The sequence below is a fragment of the Podarcis filfolensis genome (genome assembly GCF_964270895.1).
Source record: "Podarcis filfolensis genome assembly, chromosome: 7".
Classification (NCBI taxonomy): Eukaryota; Metazoa; Chordata; class Lepidosauria; order Squamata; family Lacertidae; genus Podarcis; species Podarcis filfolensis.
The window spans coordinates 34,835,074-34,860,069 of NC_139603.1; the positions used below are offsets into that span (position 1 = coordinate 34,835,074).

The following is a 24,996-nucleotide window of genomic DNA, read 5'->3' on the forward strand; positions in this document are numbered from 1 at the left end:
AAGCACATCACACAGACTTTCACCACATCAAACGCGAAACCTGATGAGTCTGTCTTTGCACATTACAAGCGACAGCCAGCATTAAAATTCAACACCAAAATATCCATCACTGATAAAGCTCCCATCTCAGAGCGGCGGCTAGATTAGGAATTACCTTTATGGGGGAAAAAAGTATGGGCTGCTGCTCCTTTAACTGCACTGTGTCTCCCAGGAACAATGTTGCAGCAAGACCAGCCTGGCTTTATCCGTTAGCCAGGGATGCAGCAGTTGCAGAGAGCTTGCATCCCCAGTCCCTGCCAGAAAGAATCTTTTCCACTGCCAGTTATCCTGGGCCTTCAGAGCTGAAGGGAAACATCCTCTGGCCTCCTCCATTAGCCAAGGCAGGGATCAGGGACCTGATCTGGCTGGTGGGGCCAGTTGCTCCTTAGCTCCCCTACCCCATGTGGACCAAGTTTGACACGTGGGCAGTGCAGCCAACCTGCCAATCACCTGAGACCACAGAGATGCTGGGACTTCAAAGCACCACTGAAGGATTACAAACAGTCCTGCATGGTGCTTTGAAGCACTGCTGATCCGTAGGCTTGGTCACTGCCCATCATCTGATAGCGGGGTGACTTCAACCCTGCTTTTTTCAGGCAGGAATTGGCAGCACAAAGCAATCAAGTTCCTCATGGGGACTCAGCTGCACAGCTCATCGAGTGACATCTCTACCAGCCTCATATTCATCTTGTTGTTTCTTTATTAGATTTCCTCCCTTCATCTGAGGATCACAGGACGGTTCACAATATAAAAACACAAAAACACTTACCACAGTAACAAACAAAAACAATAACCCCCCCATCTCAGTTTAAAAGGTAATAGACTGTTTAATTAGCCAAAGGCCTAGGAGAAGAGGAATTTTTTTACCTGCTGCCTAAAGATATGTAATGCATGTGCCAAGGAGCCTCCCTGGGGAGCCACCACAGAAAAGGCCCGTTCTCGGGTTGCTGCCCTTTGGATCTCTCGTGATAATCACCTCATGTGATGATCAAAGGGCCCAGTTTTGTTGATATGGGGAGAGGCAGTCACATATACCATCAGGAGTGGGGCAAGTGGGTGTGGTTTGAGGAAAACAGCTTTGCGAATGAAGTTGGGACCCATGCCAGGTAAAATTTAGCCTGCAGACTGGAGGTTCCCTAACCACAAACTATTGGACCGTGTGTATATGTGTGTTTACTATTACAATCTATGGTGAGCTGCCTTGATCATGTGATCGAAAAGCGGGGTATAAATGTTATACAAAAATCAAAATGAAAAGTGGCAAAACCTAGTTTCTTCCCCCGGCACACTTTGCAGTATTCTATTGCTTTTAAGCTCTTTCTGCACACGCTGGTTCCAATGCCACAAATAAACTGGACAGGGAACCAATTGCTTAAGTTTATGGAGTTGCGGCAAATAAGAGCAAAGCGTTGTCCTGAACATCTAGATTGGCCTGAAGAATTAGTGCAGGTATGTGTCTGCCAAGCTGAGAATCATGCCAGTGTTCCCAAGCAACTGGTATTCAACTGGTATGATCCACCTCCCTGTGATGGGGAGATGGATCATAGCCATGCTGGCTAGTAGCCACTGACAGCCTTAAAGATTGGGTGCCTGACTTTTTTTTTTCCAGCCAGGTGTTTCCAAATTGTGCCAGGCCTACAAAGGAAAGAAAGGTGGCAATGAGAATATCTATAAGGGCAGTTCTCTGGTTCTGGTTAAAATAAGTTCTCTGGATGATCCATTTGATGAGCTCTATTTTATTCACACCAAGTCAGGGCAAGTTGTCAGGACAGCAGAGCTCCTAAACTGGTGGAGCTTCTTTTTCAGCTCTTCCTCCCACAGCTCCCCTATTCAGACCATTCAGAATGCCTCTGCTGAAGACGACTGTCCAGAGGTTTTTTTCCAGCCAGAATTCAGTTCCGTCACCTCTCAAGTAGGTGCCATTGCCATTATAAGAGAATAAGGGAAGTGTTCATGGTGAGCTCAATATAGTCAACATAAACCAAATATTCAATACAGCTCAATTCTACTTGAGAGGTTAAATCCTGCTTGAAAAGAAAAGCTTTAATTGTCCATATGAATGGGCAAATTCTCATATCTGATAAATCTTTAGCCGTAACAAATTCCATAAACACGGGGCAGCACAATGGTACATACATGGGGCTTGTCTTGCCATGATAATGAACGGCTCCAGCCACCTCAGACTTCATGCAAACAATATATTCAAAATGCAAACTTAGCACTGCAAATTCACCCAGAGTTCATACCATCATATCAACAAATAACATGAGGATATGAAATATGTAGTCATTTAAGGAAATGCATTTAAGAAAAATGGTTATTCCCTCATGTCCACTAACAGGACTTCTTGTGGCTCCTTCAGAGCTAAATTTCAGAGCAATTTTAAAAGCGATCCTTTATGCAAGTTTCAACATGTTTAATGCAATTAAAATAGACAAGCAGAGCATTCTTACAGTACTTTATATACACAAGGTTTTATGTGACAGATGTGCAGGAGCGAAGTACAGGTATATTTGAGGAAATGATCATCCTAATGAGTTTGCTTAACATTTAAAACAGAATATACATGTTCTGTCAATCACCAAGCAAAAGAATGAAGAAGAATACAAGCAATTTTAAAACCAAGTTTTGTTTACAATTTTTTTTGAGATGAACGATCTTAAAGGCATGCTTGAGAACAGAGATTTCAAGCAAAGTTGTACAGAGCCAACCTAAATATGTCATTGGAACAGATCCATTTGTCGTTAATGTTCTTGAGAACAAACAACTGGTGAAATCCCATCACTGGATCATCATCCACCTACATTAAGAGAAGATGACATTTTAAATTCTGTATAAATATGGCCATCATGTAAAAAGAAGCCCCATAGTAGTCTTAAACATAATAAAGCAAAATCCAACCAGATTTAAGCCCTTTTATGCCTCGCTGATTTCAAAGAAAAGATAAATCTGTGAAATCTTACAGTATCTCACTTTGATTACATTGTACCTTCTGTTTCATTTTATGTGGCAGATGTATTGTATAGCATCTAACACACACACTTTCCATTTTTATTGCTCGGTTTATGATATTTTAAATAAATAAAATTCTGTTCGGACGCTTTAATGTTTCAGCTTTAACAATGAGGTAGCCAAAGATTTAAACGCTTTGCACATGCCAAAGATGCAATTAATTTTCAAACTTACCTTCAGCTGACCAACAACCATACTAAGGATACAGTTGTCAGGAGCTGGCTGGTGATCTTGGGATGTTATGTTGTGCTGAATTTTTTGGAAAGGGAGTCTCTAGTACCATAAAGAGAACAAGTGTTAGACCTGCCAAGCTTACTAGATAGAATACTAGCAACATGCAAACACATGAGAAACAGAGCAAGTCAATCAGTGCTCTCCTTTCAGTTCCTTGGTTAAACTATTGGATTTAATTATTTTAAAACACTTACACAACAGGCAGCAAGCTAGCCTTGCAGGGGGTTGGACTAGATGACCCTTGGATCCCTCCCAACTCTACGATTCTATGAACTACTGATTTTAAGTAGGAACATACCAGCAATTTTTCCATGATTGATGCTTTTCCTTGGTATTGCTGCCCTTCCCATGATAAACAAGAAGCATCTGTCTGCAAAAAGGTATACGTTACTAAAACCTATACATTAAAAAGACCAAAGTAAAGCAAAGTACACAGGTTCAATCCCTGGGCAAGATGCCTTCAGGGAGCTCCACTCCTCATCCTACTCAGCTTCCCACAATTGTCTGCACCCCGCCCCCCAAAGTTTGGCAAATCCTATGGCAGTATTTTCTGGGTCCTTGGCTCAAACTGCAAGCACTTCACACTGGAAGGGGGCAACACTGTGACCGATAAGAAAACACACTATTATGCCTAAAATATTTGGAAAACTTCAATCACAAGACTCTACCTTCAACTACTGATAGGAATAAAAGGAAGCTGCCTGGGATCTAAAATTTACAGTATTTTGTTCTTAACAGACACAAACAACAACATTAACAGACCCAAGTTTTGGTTAGGCACCTCAACCACATCTTAACTTTTGCTGCTTTAGCAAAGATGCCAAGTCAATAACCCAGGACCAATGAGAAAGCAGTCTAAACAAAGGTAAGTTGGCACATACATAAAGTGAAGCTAGTTGTTCCCTGTTGGTATCAAACTGCTGGTAATACAGTTGTATAAAACTTGTTCCAATTTGCTCCCAAATAGGTCTTTCTGCCATTTTGCACGCCTACAAAGGGAAAATGAACGTTAGGCATGTTTAATTAACAAAACCTAGACAATCACAAGCCCACCCACAATGGAACGCCCGCCCACAATGAAATTATGTCTGGAGATATAAGTGTATAACGTAAGTTATGGTCACATTAAACTTAGTAGGAGTGAAAGAGTGAACATTAAAGTTGCACAAGAACTCAGATATGAAATTTTCATTTTAATTGTTTTCCTTTTGCTTCTCATTTGGGTAAGACAGGATAGTGAGACCTACTGCTGATAAACATGTTTAGGCTTGTCCTTGATCTTCTGGACAAACTCAGAATTTACTTGGAAACTGGTTGAACTTACTTCGAAGTAAACACGTATAGGATTTGGCTACATAATCCAATCAAACTTTTCTTGGAGTAAGCCTAGCTGAATTCAGTGGGACACCCACGTAAACATGCCTAGGATCAAGAAGTAAAACTGCAGTCCATTGTGTTACGCAGGTAAAAGTAAATCCCATGGGATGCAGTGGGAACAGGCATGCATAGAACGGCACTCTGAGGCTGCAGCCCTACACAGGCTTACTTGGGGAATCTCACTGAACTGAAGGGGACTTCTGCATAAACAAGCATAGGGACATCAGAAACGGGTCCAGTCCGGCATGTAAGCCCCACGGTGCAGGGCGGATCTCCGATCCCATTAAACATTCGTGAGATCAGGCTGCGCGATCCACAAACGCCTTTAATGGGGCTCCTTTAGCTTGGACACCTCACGTGCTGACTTGGAGTAGGTAGATAGATGCTCCTTCCGTTTAGGCGTAAAGAAGCACAGCACCCATTTTCATCCGGAGGTCAGCGGGAAAACTGACTGTCGGCTCCACGCTCTTGATCTCTCGCGAACTTGTGAAAACGCAACGAGGTCGCTTTTCTTCACTCACGAACACCCAGGCCCCCCCCCGCAAGTTTTGGAAAGGCCACGTGTTACTACCGCCCCTGCGTCCTGCTCGAGCCCGGGGGTAGGCGGGGCGGGGGTCAGCTGCTACGGCAAACGCTGGAAGAGCACTGGGGAAAGCGAGGATAAGGGAGCAAAAGCGAGAAACGCGTGCACATCTAGGGAAAGGATCGGTGCAGGAGAGCAGCTCCTAACGTGCAGTGCCAGATCAGACCGCGCTCTTTTAAAAGCAGTTATGCGTTCAAAAGCTGCACCCACTTCCAAACTATGCAGCGCCCAGCCATTCCAAACCCCCCTCCCCATCCCCAGGGCGTTGCACGCCTAACAAAGCCCGCCGTTTGCTCCCCAGGCGTGGATCTTGGCGCCCAAGCGGCCGACTCACCCGGCAGCTTGCCCGCCCGTTGTGGTCGCCTGCGCGCTCCCTCCTTCCCAGCTCGACTCCAACCCTCTGCTTATCTCCAACCTATCGCCGGCAGCCTACAAAAGAAGTCGGTTGGAAACCGATTCGGATTTTAAGCTCAAGGATTCAGCCACCGCGCCGGATGCACGGGAGCCGGGAGCAACCTGGAGGGGGGCTTCTGGAGTCCGACCACCTAGGGCTTGAAACGCACGTGGGGATGGCTCCCCCACCGCGTCCCGGTTGGGAGAATGAATATATGGAATCCACCCGCATTTTGGGAATCACAACACACACACACAGTAACTCTCTGGAAATTTGGCGCCATTAGAAGTCTTTCCGCCCCCACAAAATAAAGAAACTTTCCCGTATCCCCACCTCCTTAGCAGCCGCTTCTGTCCAACAAGCACGTGGGTCACCGATGCAAACTCGTTAGAACCATCAGATGGCGCGCCAACCCCGGCGATTTAGAATACGTCACACCCTCTTCGGCCAATGGCAGCCTGAGCGCCGCCACCTCAAAGGGATTTAGAATACTGGGCTGGCTTTGATGTTCGCTCCTAAAGCGGCATGTTAGAGTCACTTCCTTGTTCTACTCGTCGCAGTGCTGCTCGGTTAGTGGATACAAAATTAGCCATGCAGAATCTTTGGCATGAGATAAAACTGGGAGAGCATGCACTAAAATCCGTAGGCGAAAACACGAATTTTTGGCTCAACTTCTGCTTTATACGTGTTCGCTCTTTCAAAGCTTTTGAGGGAGAAAGGTTATTGGGTAACAATTCACAGCACAATGAAAAGTATTTGCCTGTAAGGTGCCATGGACTCCTGACAAGAGGTCAGCAGGGCTAAAGCACAATCCTGTGGGTGCCTATTCAGAAATAAGTCAATTTAGTTCATTGAGGCTTAATCCCAAGTAAGTGGTTGTAAGAGAACGCTGCTGTTCCTCCCGAGTGGGTGCCGGAAACGGTTGCTGGCAACCAATGTTAATGCTAATGTTCTTAAGTGGGCTTTTAAAAAACCTAAAAACCATATATCTGAAGCACATTGTTATTGTTGTTTAGTCGTTTAGTCGTGTCCGACTCTTCGTGATCCCATGGACCAGAGCACGCTAGGCCCTCCTGTCTTCTACTGCCTCCCGCAGTTTGGTCAAACTCATGTTTGTAGCTTCAAGAACACTCTCCAACCATCTTGTACTCTGTCGTCTCCTTCTCCTTGTACCCTCCATCTTTCCCACCATCAGGGTCTTTTCCAGCCAGTCTTCTCTTCTCATGAGGTGGCCAAAGTACTGGAGCCTCAGCTTCATGATCTGTCCTTCCAGTGAGCACTCAGGGCTGATTTCCTTAAGAATCGATAGGTTTGAAGCACATATTCCCCTCAAAAGAAGCCTAGGAACTGCATAGTTTGTCAAGAAAACTGGGAATTGTAGCTCTGATGGGGGAAGCTACATTTCCAAGGATTCTTGGGGGCGGTGCTTTAAATGTACGATGTGTGCAGTTCCTATGAAATAAGAAAAGCCGAGCTAGATCAGACCATAGTCCCATTCTAACTGTAGTTTCCTAGTGGTCAACCACCAAGAAGCCTATGGGAAACTTGCAGGCAGGGCATGAGCCCAAATAAATATCCTCTCCCTGTGGGTTAAACCACAGAGCCTAGGACTTGCTGATCAGAAGGTTGGCGGTTCGAATCCCCACGACGGGGTGAGCTCCCGTTACTCAGTCCCTGCTCCTGCCAACCTAGCAGTTGGAAAGCATGTCAAAGTGCAAGTAGATAAATAGGTACCGCTCCAGCGGGAAGGTAAACGGTGTTTCCGTGCGCTGCTCTGGTTCGCCAGAAGCGGCTTAGTCATGCTGGCCACATGACCCAGAAGCTGTACGCCAGCTCCCTCGGCCAATAAAGTGAGACGAGTACCGCAACCCCAGAGTCGGCCACAACTGGACCTAATGGTTAGGGGTCCCTTTACCTTTACCTTACCCAATAACTGGCATTCAATGGCATTATAGCCTCTGAAGTTGCTACACAGCAATTACAAATAGCAGTCATTGATAGCCTTATTATCCATGATTTTTTCTAGTCCTCTTTTAAAGCCATTTAAGGTGGCAGCCGTCACATCTTGCAGTAACAAATTCCAGTTTTAACTATGGGAAAACAGCAGGCCATTATTTAGAGCCGGTGTGGGACAATTAGAGCAGGTGTTGCCAATGGACACAGGTGTGCCCAGAGGCCTTACCTGATGTTCGAGGTTCCCTTCCCCCTTCTAAAATTAGACTTGGAAGATGCATTCTGCTTTAGTCAACATGTTATGATGTGTGTGGTGCCCATGAGTTTCTCTGGTTTACAAATGGGCCCTGGGACCTCAAGGGGGCTGGCAATCTTTGTTGAGACTAGGGTCTGGGAGACCTGTGTTCAAACCTTCACTTAAGCCATGAAACTCAGTGGGTGACCATGGGCCATTCACCATCTCTCTCCCTCGCCTCACAAGGCCATTAGAAGGATAAAATGGGGAGAGAAAGAAGCTAGTATACCACCTTGAAGTCCTTGATGGCAAGCTGGAAAAGAAGCAATAGTAGTAGTACTACTAGTAGTAACTTTGCCAGATCTATCCCTTCTCCTCCAGCCTACACACAGCTGCATGGCTTACCTGCCAACATGCTGAATAACAAGGTTACTGTCTTTATCTTGGGACCACTTCTGATATGGCTGCTTTGGGGAAGAGAATTATGGAAGGAGCCACAGTTATTTAATCCATCAATCCATTGTCACAGTTATCACCCACAGACCACTTTCTTAGTAAAATTATTAGAGGCACTGTTCTGTCTCTCACTGGAGATACTGCCAGCATTGCAGAATCTCATGTCTCATGTCTACCGGTCGTAGTATTAGGACTTAGTATAGTAAAACAGTTAAGAGCATTAGCCAGGTATTTATTTCCAATCTCAACACATCTCAGTGGGTGGCTGTAAAAAAACTACTAACATTAAGTGTCATCTTGTCTTATAATGGGGGGGGGGTACTCTTACTAGTTGACTTCATAGTGCTGTTGTAAAGATTGCTGGAAAAAATGTGATAGAAGACTGACCCTGTCAATGGTAAACATGGTTATTACTGGGATACCAATTAAGTTCCAGTGATACAAGTTATAATGAAGATAGTTTGGTACTGTCACTGTTGTTCAAATGTAAGTTATTGTGCAAATTAAATTGAACAGCTGAGAAGAATTGTCCAATTGTTTAATAAAAACAGTTTGAAACAAGGTTTTTTTAAAATAAACTATTCTATAAAAACTTATGGTTTTCCTCCTCTATATGCTGTTTTAATGGTGAAAGCAAAATCCTTATTTTAAACTCCTTGTGTATATACCTACTTAGAAATAAATTTGACTGAGGTTAATGGGGTTTGCTCTCAGGTAAGCCATAGTTTTGTTTTACAAGTTTACTTGTGCTCGGTGGTACTGTTATCTACTTCCAGTCTATCTTCCATTTCCTGCAATTCATCCTCCAGTTCATTTTCCAGTTCATGTGAGGACACAGTGTCATTGTCCCAATCATCTTCACTGTATTTGTCCATTAGGTATTTCTGAGGTGTAATTCCATCATCAAAAGGTTTCTTGGCTTTCTTCCATCTCACTTTCTTGCGCTTTTGTATCTCAGCCAGCTGTTGCTTCTGCTGCTCTGACAATCCAACTCCTTCTATTTCCTTGTCCTTAGTCATTTTTTTGTATTCAATTATTTGCTTATTTAATGCATCATGATCAATTCCAAACAGATTATCACGCATGCAGGAAAGGGACGAGTCCAGGTATGTGGTGGCTTTGGTGTATCGTTGTTCACTGCAAGAAAGGGATAAAAAAGTAAGAACTGTAGCCCTAACTGTATGTGATACTTATCCCTTTGCCGAATTTTTGCCGATTTCCCCCCTCCCACTGCAGCCCACAATGTTCTGGAGGGTCCCTCGATTAGAGAGACAGATACTGCACTGTAGGAAGGGAACACTGAGACTACAGTAGGGAGGAGGAGTGGAAAAGTCTTTCACCCACCACAGGCACACAACTCTTAACCAAACCAACAGTAGCTTGAAAACGCATCTTAAAGTATTTTAACTAGTTTTTCCAAAGCGTTACATTTGTGTTTATGATTTTATACCTGAAATCATTTTGAACTGATTCCTTTCCTCCTTCTTCTTCAGGCCCAAAATCAGCAGTTGCCAATAACTTCTCAATCTGCAAGAAAATAAATTCACACGCATTTAAGATATCCAGAAATAGGGCCGTTTCTTTGCACAGTCAAGAAGTTAAATAAGTTGTAAGCCCTTGTTACCGTGCAAGTGGTCTGGTACACATGACATCATGGTAAGTCAATCTAGGGTTTACTGTGTGGATCAGGCTTCCTCAACCTTGGCCCTCCAGATGTTTTGAGACTACAATTCCCATCATCCCTGACCCCTGGTTCTGCTAACTAGGGATCATGAGAGTTGTAGGCCGAAAACATCTGGAGGGTCGAGGCTGAGGAAGCCTGGTGTGGATTCTGAAAAAGGAACAAACCTTGCCTACAGCTAGTGGTTAGTGAGACAGTTTAATCACAAGCCTGGGTCTGAATGACAAACTAAGTCAAATCCTTGACTTAGCTTGGTGCGGTTTGGGAGCAAAAAAAGACCGAGGAGCAAAATGGCTGCAAGCTCATCTCCAGGAGCTTGCATGTTTGTGCACTTCCAGTAAGCCATAGCTTGGCTTAATGTGTTGTGCAAACAATATGCCCCTGAAATGTGATAACACCTTTCAATTGCTTGGATGGATGCATGTGTAGAAAATTCTGACATTCACAATTGGAATGTAGCATATTGTACACAGGTAAGTGTCGTAGCCATTGATTTTACCATTTTTGCCACTGGCCACATCCCTTCGCCCTGCCTGGCATGTGACCCCTGTCTACCCAGCAAGTTGCTGATGAGGGAATGTGGCCTTTGGACTGAAAAATGGACCCCGCCCTGGATCAACTTAGTGCAATAGTATATTTCTGTTAACAAGTTGCTATGAATGCATCCCAAAATGGCTTTCCCTGGTTTTTCTGGCAGTGGGATGGGGGAGGGGTTGGAGCAGTATCCCATCTCCATGATGCAATTACCCTGACAATGCATATTAACAATACAGTTATGCAATTTCTTCATTACCTCTCTTATAGCAGCATCTTCTTTGTCTCTGAGAAACACTAATGAAGGAATGGTTCCTAGGACCTGATGTGAAATCAGAAGGTGTCTGTAAAAAAAAAAAAAGAAAGGAAGGAAGGAAGGAAGGAGAAACATCTAATATTAAAATCAGCTACAACATTTGTTAAGTGTTTGAAGAAAATCAGAATCAAAAAACAAAGATAGAATGAAAAAAATGAAGCATTGTAACATCTTCTAATTACTCTATTGGAAAATTATCCAGTTTTCGAAGTGTAAAGTAGGCCCACCCAACTTTTGTGGCAAACCCCATTGCACAGGGCCACGTCAGCTAGCTGTACCCTTGTGGGGATTTCCTGCAAAGTGAGAGTGATGCAAAGGAAACAAGCCACTCTTTCCTGTTTATTCAGCAGTACAGCTTCCTCTTCTAGTGCAGATTCTTGCAGATCCCAGTCAAGTAGGTACCAATGAAGGGAAGCAGAAACGTATTTTGTATGTGTGTATTTGAAAAGTAACATGGACTGCTCTGTGTATACACAAAAATGTTATTTTGAACACTTACATAGAAGTGTATTTGTTTGTGTGCACATGAGCAAGCATGCATATCTGTCTGTGCATGTTGCATAAGAATGTAACTGAAGGAAAACAGTACATACATGTTTCCACGTGTGCTGAAGGTGCTTGTGAGCCTAACGGTGTAACATAAGCAAGCTAAAGTTGGGCATTTGAGTAACAAAAACACCATTTGACCAGTTAGACCAGGAATGGCCAAACTTGGCTCTCCAGCTGTTTTGGGACTACCAACTCCCATCATCCCTAGCTAACAGGACCAGCGGTCAGGGATGATGGGAATTGTGGAATTGTAGTCCCAAAACAGATGGAGGGCCAAGTTTGGCCATGCCTGAGTTAGACAATCATATATTGGCAAACTATTTTTAACGTGTTAGTTAAAGAGATGCTTGAATTGTGAACAGGTTTAATATTTATGCTAATCACAGAAGCACTTTTTAAAGATGAATCACCATCTTTACAGTGTTATACAAAGTTTTTATACCACCTACATAGTGGCATTTTAGACTTTGGAAATTTGACCACAGCCAAATAATAAACCAGTCAACTGACCACATATTCTTAAGTCCAACACTCAACGTAACCTTTTAAAGTTGCCAATATGGCCTCTAGACAAGGACATTCGCCCTCCTCTGGATACAACACTGTAGTACCTTATACGTGGACCACTCTTCTGTAGAACCTTCTCAATGTAGTCATCATGTTCCACACTGCCAGTAGTCTTCCAGTAGATACGACATACTGAAAAATCTGATGTGAGGGACGCCTATGGAGTTCAAATGCCAATTGTAAGGGCACATTTTACATGGTGAAGAACTCTAAGCTTGGAAGAGGGCAGTGACAATAATCCCATTACATTCAAGAGGTTCAAGAAGAGGATTAGTATTACCTAAGCAAAGCAATTCCTGACAACAATACATGTGTATCTAGCTGTTCCCTTCTCATATCCAACTTTTTCTACTTATGCCCGACTTTCGACAGGGAGTGATGAATATCCTGCATTAACCAAGGGTTGGACTACAGGCCGTTTTCCAATTGTGTTACAGTTCTTGAGGTCAGACTGCAACAAACCATCATGAAGTCTGTAGAACAGGTTTCATGACTGGGCTTTGACGGTCCTATTACATTTCTGATCTCACAACTTTATATTAGGGACTTTGCTGGATTGACGCCTTTTGTACTTGCCTTAGACAGTTCCACGTTGAGGTCATAAACTTCTTGGCCAGCCTCAAAGGTACTGAGGACATCTCTCACAGCTTTGAACAGCAGAACATTTAGGGCTCTTTTACGTATGCTGTCTTCTGTCTTCACTTTTGGTGGACGAAGCTTTAAAATACTTGCCAAGTTGGATGGCTTGTGTGCCTTTAAAACAAACAAAAAAAAAAGATTGCTGAGAGGAATATCTTGTGCATCAACCATGACCTACTTTTCCATTGTAGTTGTTTTCCAATTTAAAAATCTGTCTGTGCTTACCAGGGAAGAGCCCAGTGCAGGACTATCATACCAAAACTTCTTCCTTTTGGAAAAAAAAGAGAGAGATTATATGAGTTTTATGGATTTAACATGAGCAATAATGTATCAAACATATGTCAAAATACAGCAGCACTATTCTAGGGAGAGGCAGATGAAGAGCTGTCTTTCCCATACGGCTTAGTGGTTCGTTGTGCCAGGGCACCAGCCTCTCAGGGGTGCCCCAGCGAGTGGGAGAGCTGCGCGGCTTTGCCAGCGGCCTCCCCTTTCCCTGCACACCTGCCAGCTGCGCCTCGACAACCATATGGCTGGTGAGCACGCAGATTGTCTCCCAAGCATCTGCGGGGATTGCTCTCCCACAGCGGCATGGGGGAGAGTTGCGCACACACACACCCCATGGCTGGCAGTGCGTAGCTTCGCCCCCCCCCATCTGTGGTAATTTGGGGGCGGTGAGTGGATATTTGCACCCCAGCGCTGCATCTGCTAAAGACGGCCCTGGGCAGATGCACTTGTCATCTGAGGCCCTTCTCTATGTCCTGCTTCCAGACAGGTTCAGAGAGTGGCAATAAGAGAAAGGGCCTTTTCTGTGGTGGCTCCCCATTTGTGAAATGCTCTCCCCAGAGAGGTTCAATTGGCGACCTCATTACATGTCTTTAGACGCCAGGCAAAAACATTCCTCTTTACCCAAGCCTATGGCTTTTAAATAATCTATGGCCTGCCCTGCGAAAGTGTGGGGGAGAAGACGGTTATTATGATGATGATTTTACTATCAGGCTGTCTGTCAGCATGCTTTTTACTATGTTTTTGATGTTTTGTAATGTATTTCTAATGCTGTACACCACCCTGAGATCTTTTGATAAAGGGCACTATATAAATTGAAACAGGAACAACAATAACAACAATAGCCTGGATCCTTACTGGATCCGGGGTTAGAAGGATCTCCCATACATTCTACTTCCCTGCCGCCCCCCACCAACTCATAACAATAATAATCAGTAGAAAGTGCTAAAGGAGGGGCCCAATCCCCTCCTTAAGGGGGCTGGGTGGGATCAGAAAAACAATTCATTGCCGTTTATGAGCTTCCTGGGCAGCAAGTGTCACTGGTACTCTGCACAGGGCCTAGTGAACAGCAGTGAGAGCTCAGCTGGTTCAGCACCAGGCTCTTAATCTAAGGCTTGTGGGTTCGAGCCCCTATTGAGCAAAAGTATTCCTCCATTGCAGGGGGGGGTTGCACCCTCGCGGTCCCTTCTGACTCTACAATTCTATGACTTTATCCTTTCCCAAAAGAAGTCTGCCTTACTCAGAGAGGCAAGGAAAGTATTGCAAATCTATGGCTGTCATTATTATTATTAATAATAATATTCGGGGTGGGGGGTGCATTACTCACTTCTTTTTAGAGAGGAACTTCTTGAGCTGGTTCCTGGAGCCGCAGAGGGCGGCGGAGCAGCGCAGAGCCCGGCAGCCGGGGCAGCCCAGCGGAGACAGGCCGAGGCCGCCGTCCCGAGGCCGCCGCCACCAGGCTGCCGCCCCGGGAGGCGGAGTCGCTCGGCTGCTGGCAAAGGCTGCAGCGGCCGCGCTTCGAACGCCCCACATGGCGAGCCCGGGACCCTTCGCCGCGCAGGAGTTCCAAGACCTCCCCGTCGGCTGGAAGCAGCTCCGCGGCCGCGGCTGCTCCTCGTCGCGCCGCAAGGCCCCGGCAAGGTCTACCGCGGGAAGCTGCCGCAGCGCCCCCAGCGGCCATGAAGCGCTCTTCTCGCTGCAAAGCATCCGCACTCGCAGCCCTGAACACCTGGCGGCGCCCGGCGCCTCTGAGTCGGTAAGCGCAGCCCTTCGGCAGTCATGCTTCGCTTTCTCATTAATGCGCACGCGGGTTTGCTTTGCGATCGCTTCTGTTGCGAGGTGGCCGTGCACATGCAGTGAATATTGCTGCTTTGTTATTACTACAATAAATTATATGCTGATGGTGACAATACAAATTATTTTTTTGGATGAAAACCATGTATGGTGTAGGCTTGACCTTATGACTGATCTCTCTTGTTTGGTGATATTTTTAATTTTATTTACATTATTACATTCAATTACACATTTTAACATATGTAAATCTATATGTATATATATTTTCCTTATTCCTACCCCTGTGACTTCCCTCCATCACTTTACAGCTTCTTTTGTTTTTGTTCCTTATTCTATTCTGTTGTGTATTTTATTTGAATTTTCCCCATAAAAGTCTGTCAATATCTTAGCTTTACAAAATTTAGTCAATGCATATCAATAAATTTGTTTTAGAACTATGTTTTGTCATATATTCTTCCACGCATTCCCATTCTTTCCTTAGTTTCTGATTTGATTGATATCTGATAGCTGCTGTCATTCTATAAATTCACAGTTTATTTTGCCAACCCATTATTGATGGGATAATGTCCCCTTTCCAATTTTTGGCTGTTAGTTTTCTGGCAGCAGCTGTAGCATATAAAAACACGTTTTTCTTGTTGTTGGGGATGTCTCTTGATACAATGCCTAACAGGAACACTTCCGGTTTTTCCTCAAATGATGTTTTAAACATCTTTTTCAGTTCCTCGTGAATACTACTCCAGAATTTTTTTATTTTCCCACATTCTCACCATATGTGGTACATCGTTCCTTCTACCATATTGCATCTCCAACAAGTGTTAGTTTTTAATTTGTAGATGTAGCCAGTTTAGAGGGAGTCATATACCACCTGTACATCATCTTCATAAGATTTTCTCTTATTGTGTAACAAGCAATAAATCTTCCACAATTTTCTCCATTGCTCCATCTGGATGGTATGTCCGATATTTTGGGTGACAATACAAATTATTACCGTAATAATAATAATAATAATAATAATAATAATAATAATGTGCGTTCCACCAAATTCCATGCAATTCATTGCCAACTAAGGTTGAAATGTGTACCCATTCATTATACATTTGAGTGCTTTCTTTTTTTTCTCAGTAAGGCTACATATTTCAAACCCCAAATACTGCAAGTGTGGGACTGTTTACAGCCGCTCCAGAATATGTATTTTTGAGGAAGAGATGAGCTGGCGATCAGTGTCCTCTGTATCAATCTCATTTTAATGCTGGAGTATGCTGTTCAGTGCTGACATGTTTGGTGTGCGGAGACAGATAACCATTGTGGGAAAATGCTGTACATATGTGGCTGTATGTTTTGTGCTTTGAAGATGTATGTGACCTCTACTGACTATTTTTATTTGGCTTTTAATGGTTGAGTATTTACTGAGGCTGAATCCTGTGCTCCTTTGCTAGGGAATAACAATGCATATCTACGCGGAAGAAAATCCTGTTGAATTTATTCCCAGGCAAGTAGGATTAAATCCCATTAAATTTGGTGGTACTTACCGCTGAATTCATGTAGGATCATCAGGCAACATAACATTTTTTCTTCTGAACTTTTGTTTACTGTGCTCTTGTGATTCTCTTTCTTAAACCTAAACACCGTTATTATAACCTTTCCTGCTTCCAAACCCTTGATGAGATGGAGATGTCAACTCTTGTTTTAGGGACGTACAACTATGGCTATCATATTTACAAAGAAAATATAGGCACCAAAATGTAATCCAGTAAAATAAATCACCATCAATTGTTTCTCTTATGAGTGTATCCCATTTCATAATTCTCAAAACAGAAACTTTAATATATGAGAAACCACAGCATGTCACACCGATTGTACCCTGGACAATATAGCAGTGAACTGTAAGGGAAACAGAGAGATCTAAACAGAGACCATTATTTGTGGTGCAACACCCCTCTCACTTGTATTTATTTTTTATTCAGATTTGTCATGGCCAATGGCTAGTACAATAAAGTTATTTGGATTGGATTGATTGTAGCTATACAAATGTCATGGACATTTTCAGAATAATTCTTGTGATGTTTTACAGCACACTCATTTAATATCCCAGCGCTAAAGATCTCATCCAGCAATATTTTTTAAAAAACAGAAAAAAGCACATATTACAACTTTTTATTTTTTTAATTTGTGTTTCTATTCCATTTAGCAAAGCCCTGTAAAACAATTTGAACAATAAAGGAAACACATCAAATAGCATATTCATTCATTTTTCTTTTTCATATCTGAATATAACTACAAATTTTGTTTCGTACTGAAAATAAAAATTGAATACCTAATTTTCATACGAAAACATTGAGACAGATACAGCAAAATGTACACAGAATTAACATTTCATCTGTATCATATGGAGAATGTTATACATGCACTTCGTTAGGGACTGGGAGACCACTGACACCAGCCAAGATACTTTCAACCATGTTTTCCATCATCAGATGGCGAGCTTTTGAAGTTGCACTTCCAAGGTGAGGAGTTATAATGACATTCTTTAAATGTAATAAAGCATGATCTCTGAAGGAAGAAAGAAAATAAATCAGAAATTTAATTAAAATCTTAGTAAACTATGCCACTATTTTTACCACAAAAAGTCTGTGAAAATGAACAGATTATTAATTTAGGCTTGGTTCCTAACAAGGCAGTTGCTGGCAGAAACATTCCTACACAGAGCTCTGTTCACAGGATGCTTCTGCCAGGAGAAGGGGAAGACGTGACCGATTCCTTGTTCTCCCTGAAATGTCTCATGACCATGAAAATCTGCTCTGTACAGCATGAGGGATAGAGAGGGTGACTTCAAGGGAAATCAGTGAAAATTACGGTACCTCCCTTCATCTGCTGACAGAACCCTCCACTGCTCTCAGTCCTTTCTATAATTGGAAGGAAACTAACTAAAACATGCCATCACAGGCACAATCAAATCCCAGTCTTAAAATCAGTTCAGGGTCACAAAGGCAGTGCTTTTTTTCTTTAAAAAAATGTTTAGGGCTACTGTCATTTTGACTCAAGAAAATCACCATTTTATAGTTCAAATTGGGGAAAATAAATACAGTAAATGGACAAAAGTACAAAGATTCACAAAATGTTTAGGGGTATGTGTCCCCCCAGAAAAAAGCACTGCAAAAAGGTATCTAAATGACAGGTATGTTCTGTGTGTCCGCTAGTCACACATCACATTTTAATCTATTTGTAAACATTTGTATCCTCTCCTTCATTTGAGGCGTTCCAGATAGTGTACATAGAGATGGAACTGAATAAGGAACCTTCAGATTGTTTTCTGCATACACAAAATACAAGTAAGATTCACATCTGCATTATACAATGAAATAGTAAAAAAAGGTTGCCTGCGTCCATTAATTTGCCTGATAACAGGTTCAAGGCTTAAGGGGTCTGAATGACTGATCTACTCTTATGCTGCCATGGCAGCCATTTGCATAGGTGCTGCAATTTCACAGTTCACTTAATTCAGGGGTCAGCAAACTTTTTCAGCAGGGGACCAGTCCACTGTCCCTCAGACCTTGTGGGGGACCAGACTATATTTTGGGGAAAAAAAAGATGAACGAATTCCTATGCCCCACAAATAACCCAGAGATGCTTTTTAAATAAAAGGACACATTCTATTCATGTAAAAAAACCGCTGATTCCTGGGCCGGATTTAGAAGGTGATTGGGCCAGATCCGGCCCCTGGGCCTTAGTTTGCCTACCCATGACTTAAGGAGATTTGCACATATGAGGTCAAAGGAGGCCTTGGAATCTGAATTCCAAGGTCCATGAGCAACTGTTATTAAACTGATTGCATAAGTATTGTCATGGAGTTTAAAATTATACCACCTTGCCTATGCAAACCAGTTAACATTTCAGAGCCATTACAATGTAAAGTTTGCATTAACACACCATGAGTGATACCCAACTAAGTCATATTCCAACTTAAATTCATTGAATTTAATGGATCCACCCTGATTAATACTAGATAACAACCCTATATCACATCTGCAGTAACCTGAAGAATTAACAATTGCCATGGTTTGGAGTAAACGTCTAGCTGCTTCATCTTAAATTGCCCTCCAGATGTTTTGTTTTTTTTTAATGTATTAGATTTCTAACTGGCCCTTTAATGTGAAGTGCCAGGGTGCGCTACAACAATGAAATATACAATTACAAAATACACATAAAAACAAACAGAAGAGTTGCAGCCATAAAAGGGGGAAAATGTAAAAAACAATTACAAACATTTATAAATATAAAAATGTGGTTTTAAGGAGAAATTTGTACAAAAATGCTGGTGAATTTCCATGAAGATTTTTTTCTTTAAATCAGCACATTTGCTGTGGAAATGTGGAGAAATGAATTTAAGATTAGAAAAGTAAGAAACTTAGAAGACCAAAACTGATTCATCCATCCTTAGACAAATCAGAAATGAGTCAGAATACATTTTGGGACATAGATTATGCCAAAGATGGGGCAATCGATGGCAAACCAAATAGTTAATGGACAAACATTGGTTCTGATTTCTGCTTAAGCATTTTCATGCGGAACCATTCTTACCTTGGCAATGGCTCAGGATATGTCACATCCAAAGCTGCGGCCTTAATAACTCCATTTTTCAGTGCGTTCACCAATGCATCTTGATCAACCACTTGACCTAAATGAAAAATCGTACTGTTTTATTTGAACCAAAACATAGACTGTAATATAGACAGCAATATAGAAATGCCATCAGCCGAGATTTCTGCAGAACGATAGTGTGTGTCCAATATCTGTTCCAATCTAGCTCAGCATTTCCCAATCTGGTGCCCTCCAGGTTTGGGCTAGAACTCCCATAATCCCCTACCATGGACCATTCTATATTGCCTGCTGGAATGGATGGGATTTGTGCTCCAAAACATTTTAAGGACACCAGGTTGGGAGAGGCTTATCTAGCTCTACAGTGCCTAAAAAGGAGGAGACTAATCTCCTGAAACAAGTGCAGTGGACAGTTGCTGGAGATGTCATGATTTCCCCCAACATCTCTCATTCTTGTGTGTTGACTCCACAAAGTAATGGAGCGTCGTCAGTCTAGAGCCTCTTTCCAGGAAAATGTGGTTTACTGCCCAAACATGATTCAGTATCCTACCTCTAGAGATGTTGATAAGAGTAGCAGTGGGTTTCATGAGTTCCAACTCCTTTCTTCCAATCAGTTTTTGTGTTTGAGGTGACAGGTTCACAGACAGTATGACAAAGTCAGAACGCTGGAGTAAGTCTTCCAACTTTGGGCAATAAACAGCACCAACAGCCTGTTCATCAACCTCATTCCTGCAGGAAACAAACATTTAGCTCTAGTTAAGCATTTAACAAAAATAGCATATACGGTAGATTGTCGTTAAACATTTTCATGAAACCACCAGATGTCATCTGGGGATGTGAGTTTTAGTGTCAGCAATTTACAGTTGATACCTACTTCTTTCTTTCCTTTCCCAACAAAATCCTGGACCTTTTGTCAAGGATCAGTGAAGGACTAATAATAAACTGAAACTTTTTTTTTTTAAATGAAGATACAAACTAGGAGTGGAACTACTAATCCAGGAACAAACTTTCAGGCTCTTCTGGATGAAACTGTACATTGTTTGGGCATTCTCCTGGAACCAGCATTACCTCTGGATATACAGGTGACAAGAGTTGCCATACGTCCAGAATTTCCCGGACATAGCTGGGATTCAGCTATAGGAAACAGGTCCAGGAACATCCGGACATATGGCAACCCACGTCAGAAGTGTAAAGTTTGGTTAATTTCCTTTATAATAGCTCAAAACATCTTCTTTTTTTGAGACTTGGGGGGGGGGGAAGCTCGCCCAAAAAAATCCCAAAACCATCTCAACAAGTTTGAAAAAAAAAAAAAAGCTGTCCAGATTTTCACTTTTTGAAATATGGCAACCCTACCTAGAAGTGCTTTTGCCAAATTAAAGCTAGTGTACCAGCTATATACATCCTTTTTTGGAGAAGGTTGCAAGACTGTCTCCGAGTCACAACTAGCATTCACAACTAGCTACAAAACAGAAATTTATGAGGAATGTGAAATCCATCAGATAAGTGCTATTTCTTCCTCCTCCCAGCTAAGGTGTGTGTAAAAGGCAGGATTTTGGAGGCGGCGGTGGGGGGACAGTAAAACAGCCAAGCTGTAAGTAAAAAAAGCATTTGGGAATACTTCTTCCCTATGGAGGTTGGATGGGGCAGCAGTGGATTTTCTGCTTGTAGGAGTCCTGTACTATCTGCTTCCACCTACGATCACATTTTATATTTGTAAACAAACCCAGATATTACCAAAACACCTTAAGTCCCCAAGTGACCTCTCCTTCCAAAAGAAATCAAACGTAAGTAAGACCAGCCCAGTGACTAGACATGGAGATATTAGAAAGGATTGGTGAAATGAAAATACAGCTATCCTTGGGAATTTGTACTTGTCTGAATTGTGCAATGCACAAACAATGTTAGCAAAAATGAATACCGTATATTAGGAGAAAGTGTGCATAAAACTGAATACAGTGGTACCTCGGGTTACAGACGCTTCAGGTTACAGACGCTTCAGGTTACAGACTCCGCTAACCCAGAAATATTACCTCGGGTTAAGAACTTTGCTTCAGAATGAGAACAGAAATTGTGCTCCGGTGGCAGCAGGAGGCCTCATTAGCTAAAGTGGTGCTTCAGGTTAAGAACAGTTTCAGGTTAAGAACGGACCTCCGGAACAAATTAAGTACTTAACCCGAGGTACCACTGTATATTAGTTAAACTAACATTAAAAATGCATTGTGTTAGGAAAAATTGCTTGCAAAAATGTGTACTTTAATCCAAAATGTCTTCACCCGGGAAAATTTGCATTATAATACTGATGAATTCTCATGAGGATTAAAAAATAATAATTCCCCAATTGTTGCAGAGATATGGGGAACCAAATGTAAGATTGAAAAACTGAAAGAACAGAAAGTGACAGATCTTTCTATTCCTACTCATGACCTTGTCACTTCTCAGAAAAGTAGGCCTTGTTTAATAGGTACTCTATTAACATTCACAGTAAATGTTTAGGCAGTCCAGGGAAAATCAGTTAAAGCACAATGGATTTATGCAGACAGTGACAAAATAAATGCTGAAGTTCACAGGTGGGTAAAATCAGATTAAAACACCGAGATCAGGCAGAGGCTTACCTCCGGTTCCTATTATGATAAAGAATGTTCATTTCAAAAGCTCTGGCTCTCTGGGCCACTTTATACCCAATAGCGCCCATTCCAATGATCCCCAGCGTTGCACCGTTAATTTCTTCTCCTAACCAGTCAGCCATAAAACATTTAGTGTTAGGAGAAACTGCAATCTGATGACCTAGAAATTGAGACGGACAAAAGAAAATGAGGGTTTGCAGCATTTTAGGAAATCAGTCAACAAACATACGGTGTGATGCGCATCCCAGTGTGGCAAATTGCTCTGGTTTTAACAGCTCTGAGCTGTATTTGAACAACAACAACCCACCTACAGCTTTGATTTCTAAAATATTACATACCAGGTCCCAAATCTTCCTTGAAGGCACACACCTTTTCATAGCTGTCAACTTTTCCCTTTTTTAAGGGAAATTCCCTTATTCCGAATAGGATTCCTCACAAGAAAAGGGAAAAGTTGACAGCTATGCACCTTTTTAGCCCGAGTATACAGTTATACTCATCCGAGGAGTGATTGGTGGGGATGTTTGGGGTAGGGCCTTTTCCTTGACAGAACCCCAATTATGGAAATCTCTCCCTAGGGCTGTTTATCTGTCCCCCTCTCTTTTTGACAATTAAGACATTTTTATTATGTCATGATACCAGTGTGTTTTAATCTTGCCAGCTATTATTTTTGTTCTAAACATTTTACTTTGTCTTTCACTGCTCTCTGATTTTGCGAACTAAGACATTGACTGTTGTGAACTTGCCTGTGGGAGTTCTTAATCTGAGCTGGAACATAGTATAAATATATAAAATTAACTGATTGAAGATATAGTTCTACCAACAGCAGGATGTCATCACATCCTTCAAAGGATACCTGTGCTAGTGGATCTAAATCAAACATCTGTGGGAGTGCAATTATCTGTGACCCACTTTCAGTATTCAGCAGCTAGGCTGTATATTTTATGTATATTGGAAATGATGTAGAACAGGTTTATCCATGTGTTTGCTAGTTCAACAAGGCATTCTCCAACCTATACAGACATTCTGCTGACTATATAGACATTTTACAGATAGACCTCTCTGCGCATGCCTAATTCTGTTTATAGGCCTATATAGTCAAGCGCTTGTAGACCATGAGAAAAAAACTTCCTCGTCCAAGAAACTGTTTGCAAAATCCAATGGCCTGTAATTACAGGGCAGGTGTTTTGTAAGACCGAATATGTTTTCTAGGGTGGATTTGTTTGGAACTGTTTTTTATCAACAAACAACATTTAATAATTTCCTTTATCTGATCACTCTATGACTTTTAGGCACAGAAACCCGTACATAATCAGCTGCATTCACACCATGTTTTAAAGCAAGTTAATTGGAAAGCTAAAATGTACCTTCCACAATCCTCCTGGCAGAAGCCAGCATCAAAGCCATCCCCAAGTCTGCTGTAGGATTGGAAACTGCGAATGGGGTGTTTGCTACTTTCACGCCAAAGCTGGAGATCAGTTTTAGGTCCAAGTGATCCACGCCTACGCCACAGTTTGCAATCACCTTTAAATTAGGCAAGCTTTGCAGGAGATCCCTGTCAACCACTGGTTTGTGAAACCACATAAAAATTGCTTTGATTTTATGACTAAGATCTTGCTTGTTTTCAGTAAATTCCTTCATGGTAATGAGCTTAAAATGTTTCTCCAGAAACTCCACATGGTCTTCATATACTCCATTTGTGCCTCCTATAACATTTATCAGTGTATATGGATGCTCGTTCTCTTCCATGGTCTGTATACAGTATAGAAAAAAGAATTTATATATCAAAACTTATTTTCTAAAACTAATGTGAAGACAGCAGTGTTTCTCTTCAGATTATTGTTTTTATCTAGTTCATTGTGATTTACAGGGTAGTTCCTTTATACAATAAGGGCGGGGATATCCAAGACTGCTAATTAGCATTCCGAAGTGTTCAGTCCAAAATTGTGTAATCTATGCAGATTTAATTTGGGAGTAAACCCAACTGAATTTAGCAGGACTTAATTCTGAGTAAACATGAATAAGATCAAGGTGGAAGTGCCCATCAAGGTTCAAGGCTTTCACTATTATCATCACCATCATCATCATCATCATCATCATCATCATCATTATTATTATTATTATTATTCCCTTTCTCCCAAGGGAGTCCAGGTAATCTATACCACTACTGATGCATTAGCAAGAATGGAGTGTTCTTAGTATAAATTCTGTTGAGAAACAGATTAGTGACTTACATAAAGGAGAAAAACTAAACATCATCATGAAACATACTAGACGTTTTGTAATCTAATCCTGACCATATCAAAAGTTGAACATTTGGACCCTGCTGTAAATATTATTGCACACAATGCTTCTGAATGCTGTATTTCTCCTTTTCCGGCACTACAGTTCACACAACTCTTTCCCCTAATTTAATACATATCTGGATTTTAAGAAGAAATTCAACGAACTAAATACAAAACCAACTTCATAAAGAAGTGTTACAAGACGTGAGTCACTATCATCTCGTGAAATGACGCCTCCAGTTGCTATTCAGCGATAACAAATGCAAACGAAGGAACAAAAGGATTCACTTCCCCCAAGTGTATTTCTCCGAAAAAGTGCCCCCCAATTTAAAACAAAATCTGACTATTACAACTCCTTCCCTCCCCCGGTGAGAATGGAATTGCCTACTGTCACAAAGCTTGAGCTGCAGAGACAATGTGATCCGTGCCCACTTCCCGAATAAAGCTCAGATAATGACCCCGCCCCTCTCTATTAATTTGCATAAACCCCTCTTATTGGCTGGAATTAAACACCCACCCAAGCAAATGACAATTAGGGATGGGACATTTCTGGAGAGCCATAAGCCCCGTGGAATTTAGGAACTTCCGCTTAGGGCAGGGGCTGGTTTGCTTGCTGGTTTTGTGAGAATGTTTGCATTTAGGAAATTCCTACACAGACAAGCAGCCCCTTAGAAGATGCAAAAGGGGGCAAAGGCGTCAAGTAAAAGGATAATAAAGATTTGTTGTCGTTTCCGACTCTTCGTGACCCCATGGGCCAGAGCACGCCAGGCACTTCTGTCTTCAATAAAGATTAGCAACCTTAAGAAGAGAGAGAGAGAGAGAGAGAGAGAGAGAGAGAGAGAGAGAGAG

The 24,996-nt window shown here is 42.1% G+C and overlaps 3 protein-coding genes across 6 annotated transcripts; all 3 read right to left on the bottom strand.

Annotated features, from left to right (window-relative positions):
• Positions 1-2,061: 2,061 nt before the first annotated feature.
• Positions 2,062-6,122, bottom strand: LOC310766993 (nuclear transport factor 2-like). Of its 3 annotated transcripts, XM_083623641.1 has the most exons (6): positions 5,973-6,085; positions 5,580-5,674; positions 4,167-4,274; positions 3,584-3,655; positions 3,226-3,324; positions 2,062-2,839 (listed from the first exon to the last, which is right to left on the bottom strand). In XM_083623641.1, exons 3-6 carry the CDS (start codon positions 4,263-4,265, stop codon positions 2,726-2,728), a joined length of 384 nt encoding a protein of 127 aa, XP_083479767.1. In that variant the 5' UTR covers positions 4,266-4,274; positions 5,580-5,674; positions 5,973-6,085; the 3' UTR covers positions 2,062-2,725. The 3 variants fall into 3 exon arrangements, with proteins under 3 accessions (XP_083479767.1, XP_083479768.1, XP_083479769.1); XM_083623642.1 differs by lacking the exon at positions 5,580-5,674 and having other exon boundaries at positions 5,973-6,122; XM_083623643.1 differs by lacking the exons at positions 5,580-5,674; positions 5,973-6,085 and adding an exon at positions 5,081-5,186.
• A 2,685-nt stretch (positions 6,123-8,807) lies between these two features.
• RBFA (ribosome binding factor A) lies at positions 8,808-14,573 on the bottom strand. Its single transcript, XM_083624198.1, has 7 exons — positions 14,179-14,573; positions 12,795-12,837; positions 12,507-12,683; positions 11,975-12,087; positions 10,758-10,842; positions 9,734-9,810; positions 8,808-9,420 (listed from the first exon to the last, which is right to left on the bottom strand). The coding sequence occupies exons 1-7, from the start codon at positions 14,556-14,558 to the stop codon at positions 9,024-9,026; spliced, it is 1,272 nt and encodes a 423-aa protein (XP_083480324.1). The 5' UTR covers positions 14,559-14,573; the 3' UTR covers positions 8,808-9,023.
• A 1,988-nt stretch (positions 14,574-16,561) lies between these two features.
• On the bottom strand, positions 16,562-24,608 carry LOC310767130 (putative 2-ketogluconate reductase). 2 transcript variants are annotated; one of them, XM_083624057.1, is made up of 6 exons: positions 24,536-24,608; positions 23,230-23,614; positions 21,854-22,025; positions 19,792-19,970; positions 19,224-19,320; positions 16,562-17,195 (listed from the first exon to the last, which is right to left on the bottom strand). In XM_083624057.1, the coding sequence occupies exons 2-6, from the start codon at positions 23,609-23,611 to the stop codon at positions 17,042-17,044; spliced, it is 984 nt and encodes a 327-aa protein (XP_083480183.1). In that variant the 5' UTR covers positions 23,612-23,614; positions 24,536-24,608; the 3' UTR covers positions 16,562-17,041. The 2 variants fall into 2 exon arrangements, with proteins under 2 accessions (XP_083480183.1, XP_083480182.1); XM_083624056.1 differs by lacking the exon at positions 24,536-24,608 and adding an exon at positions 24,097-24,200.
• Positions 24,609-24,996: the final 388 nt, after the last annotated feature.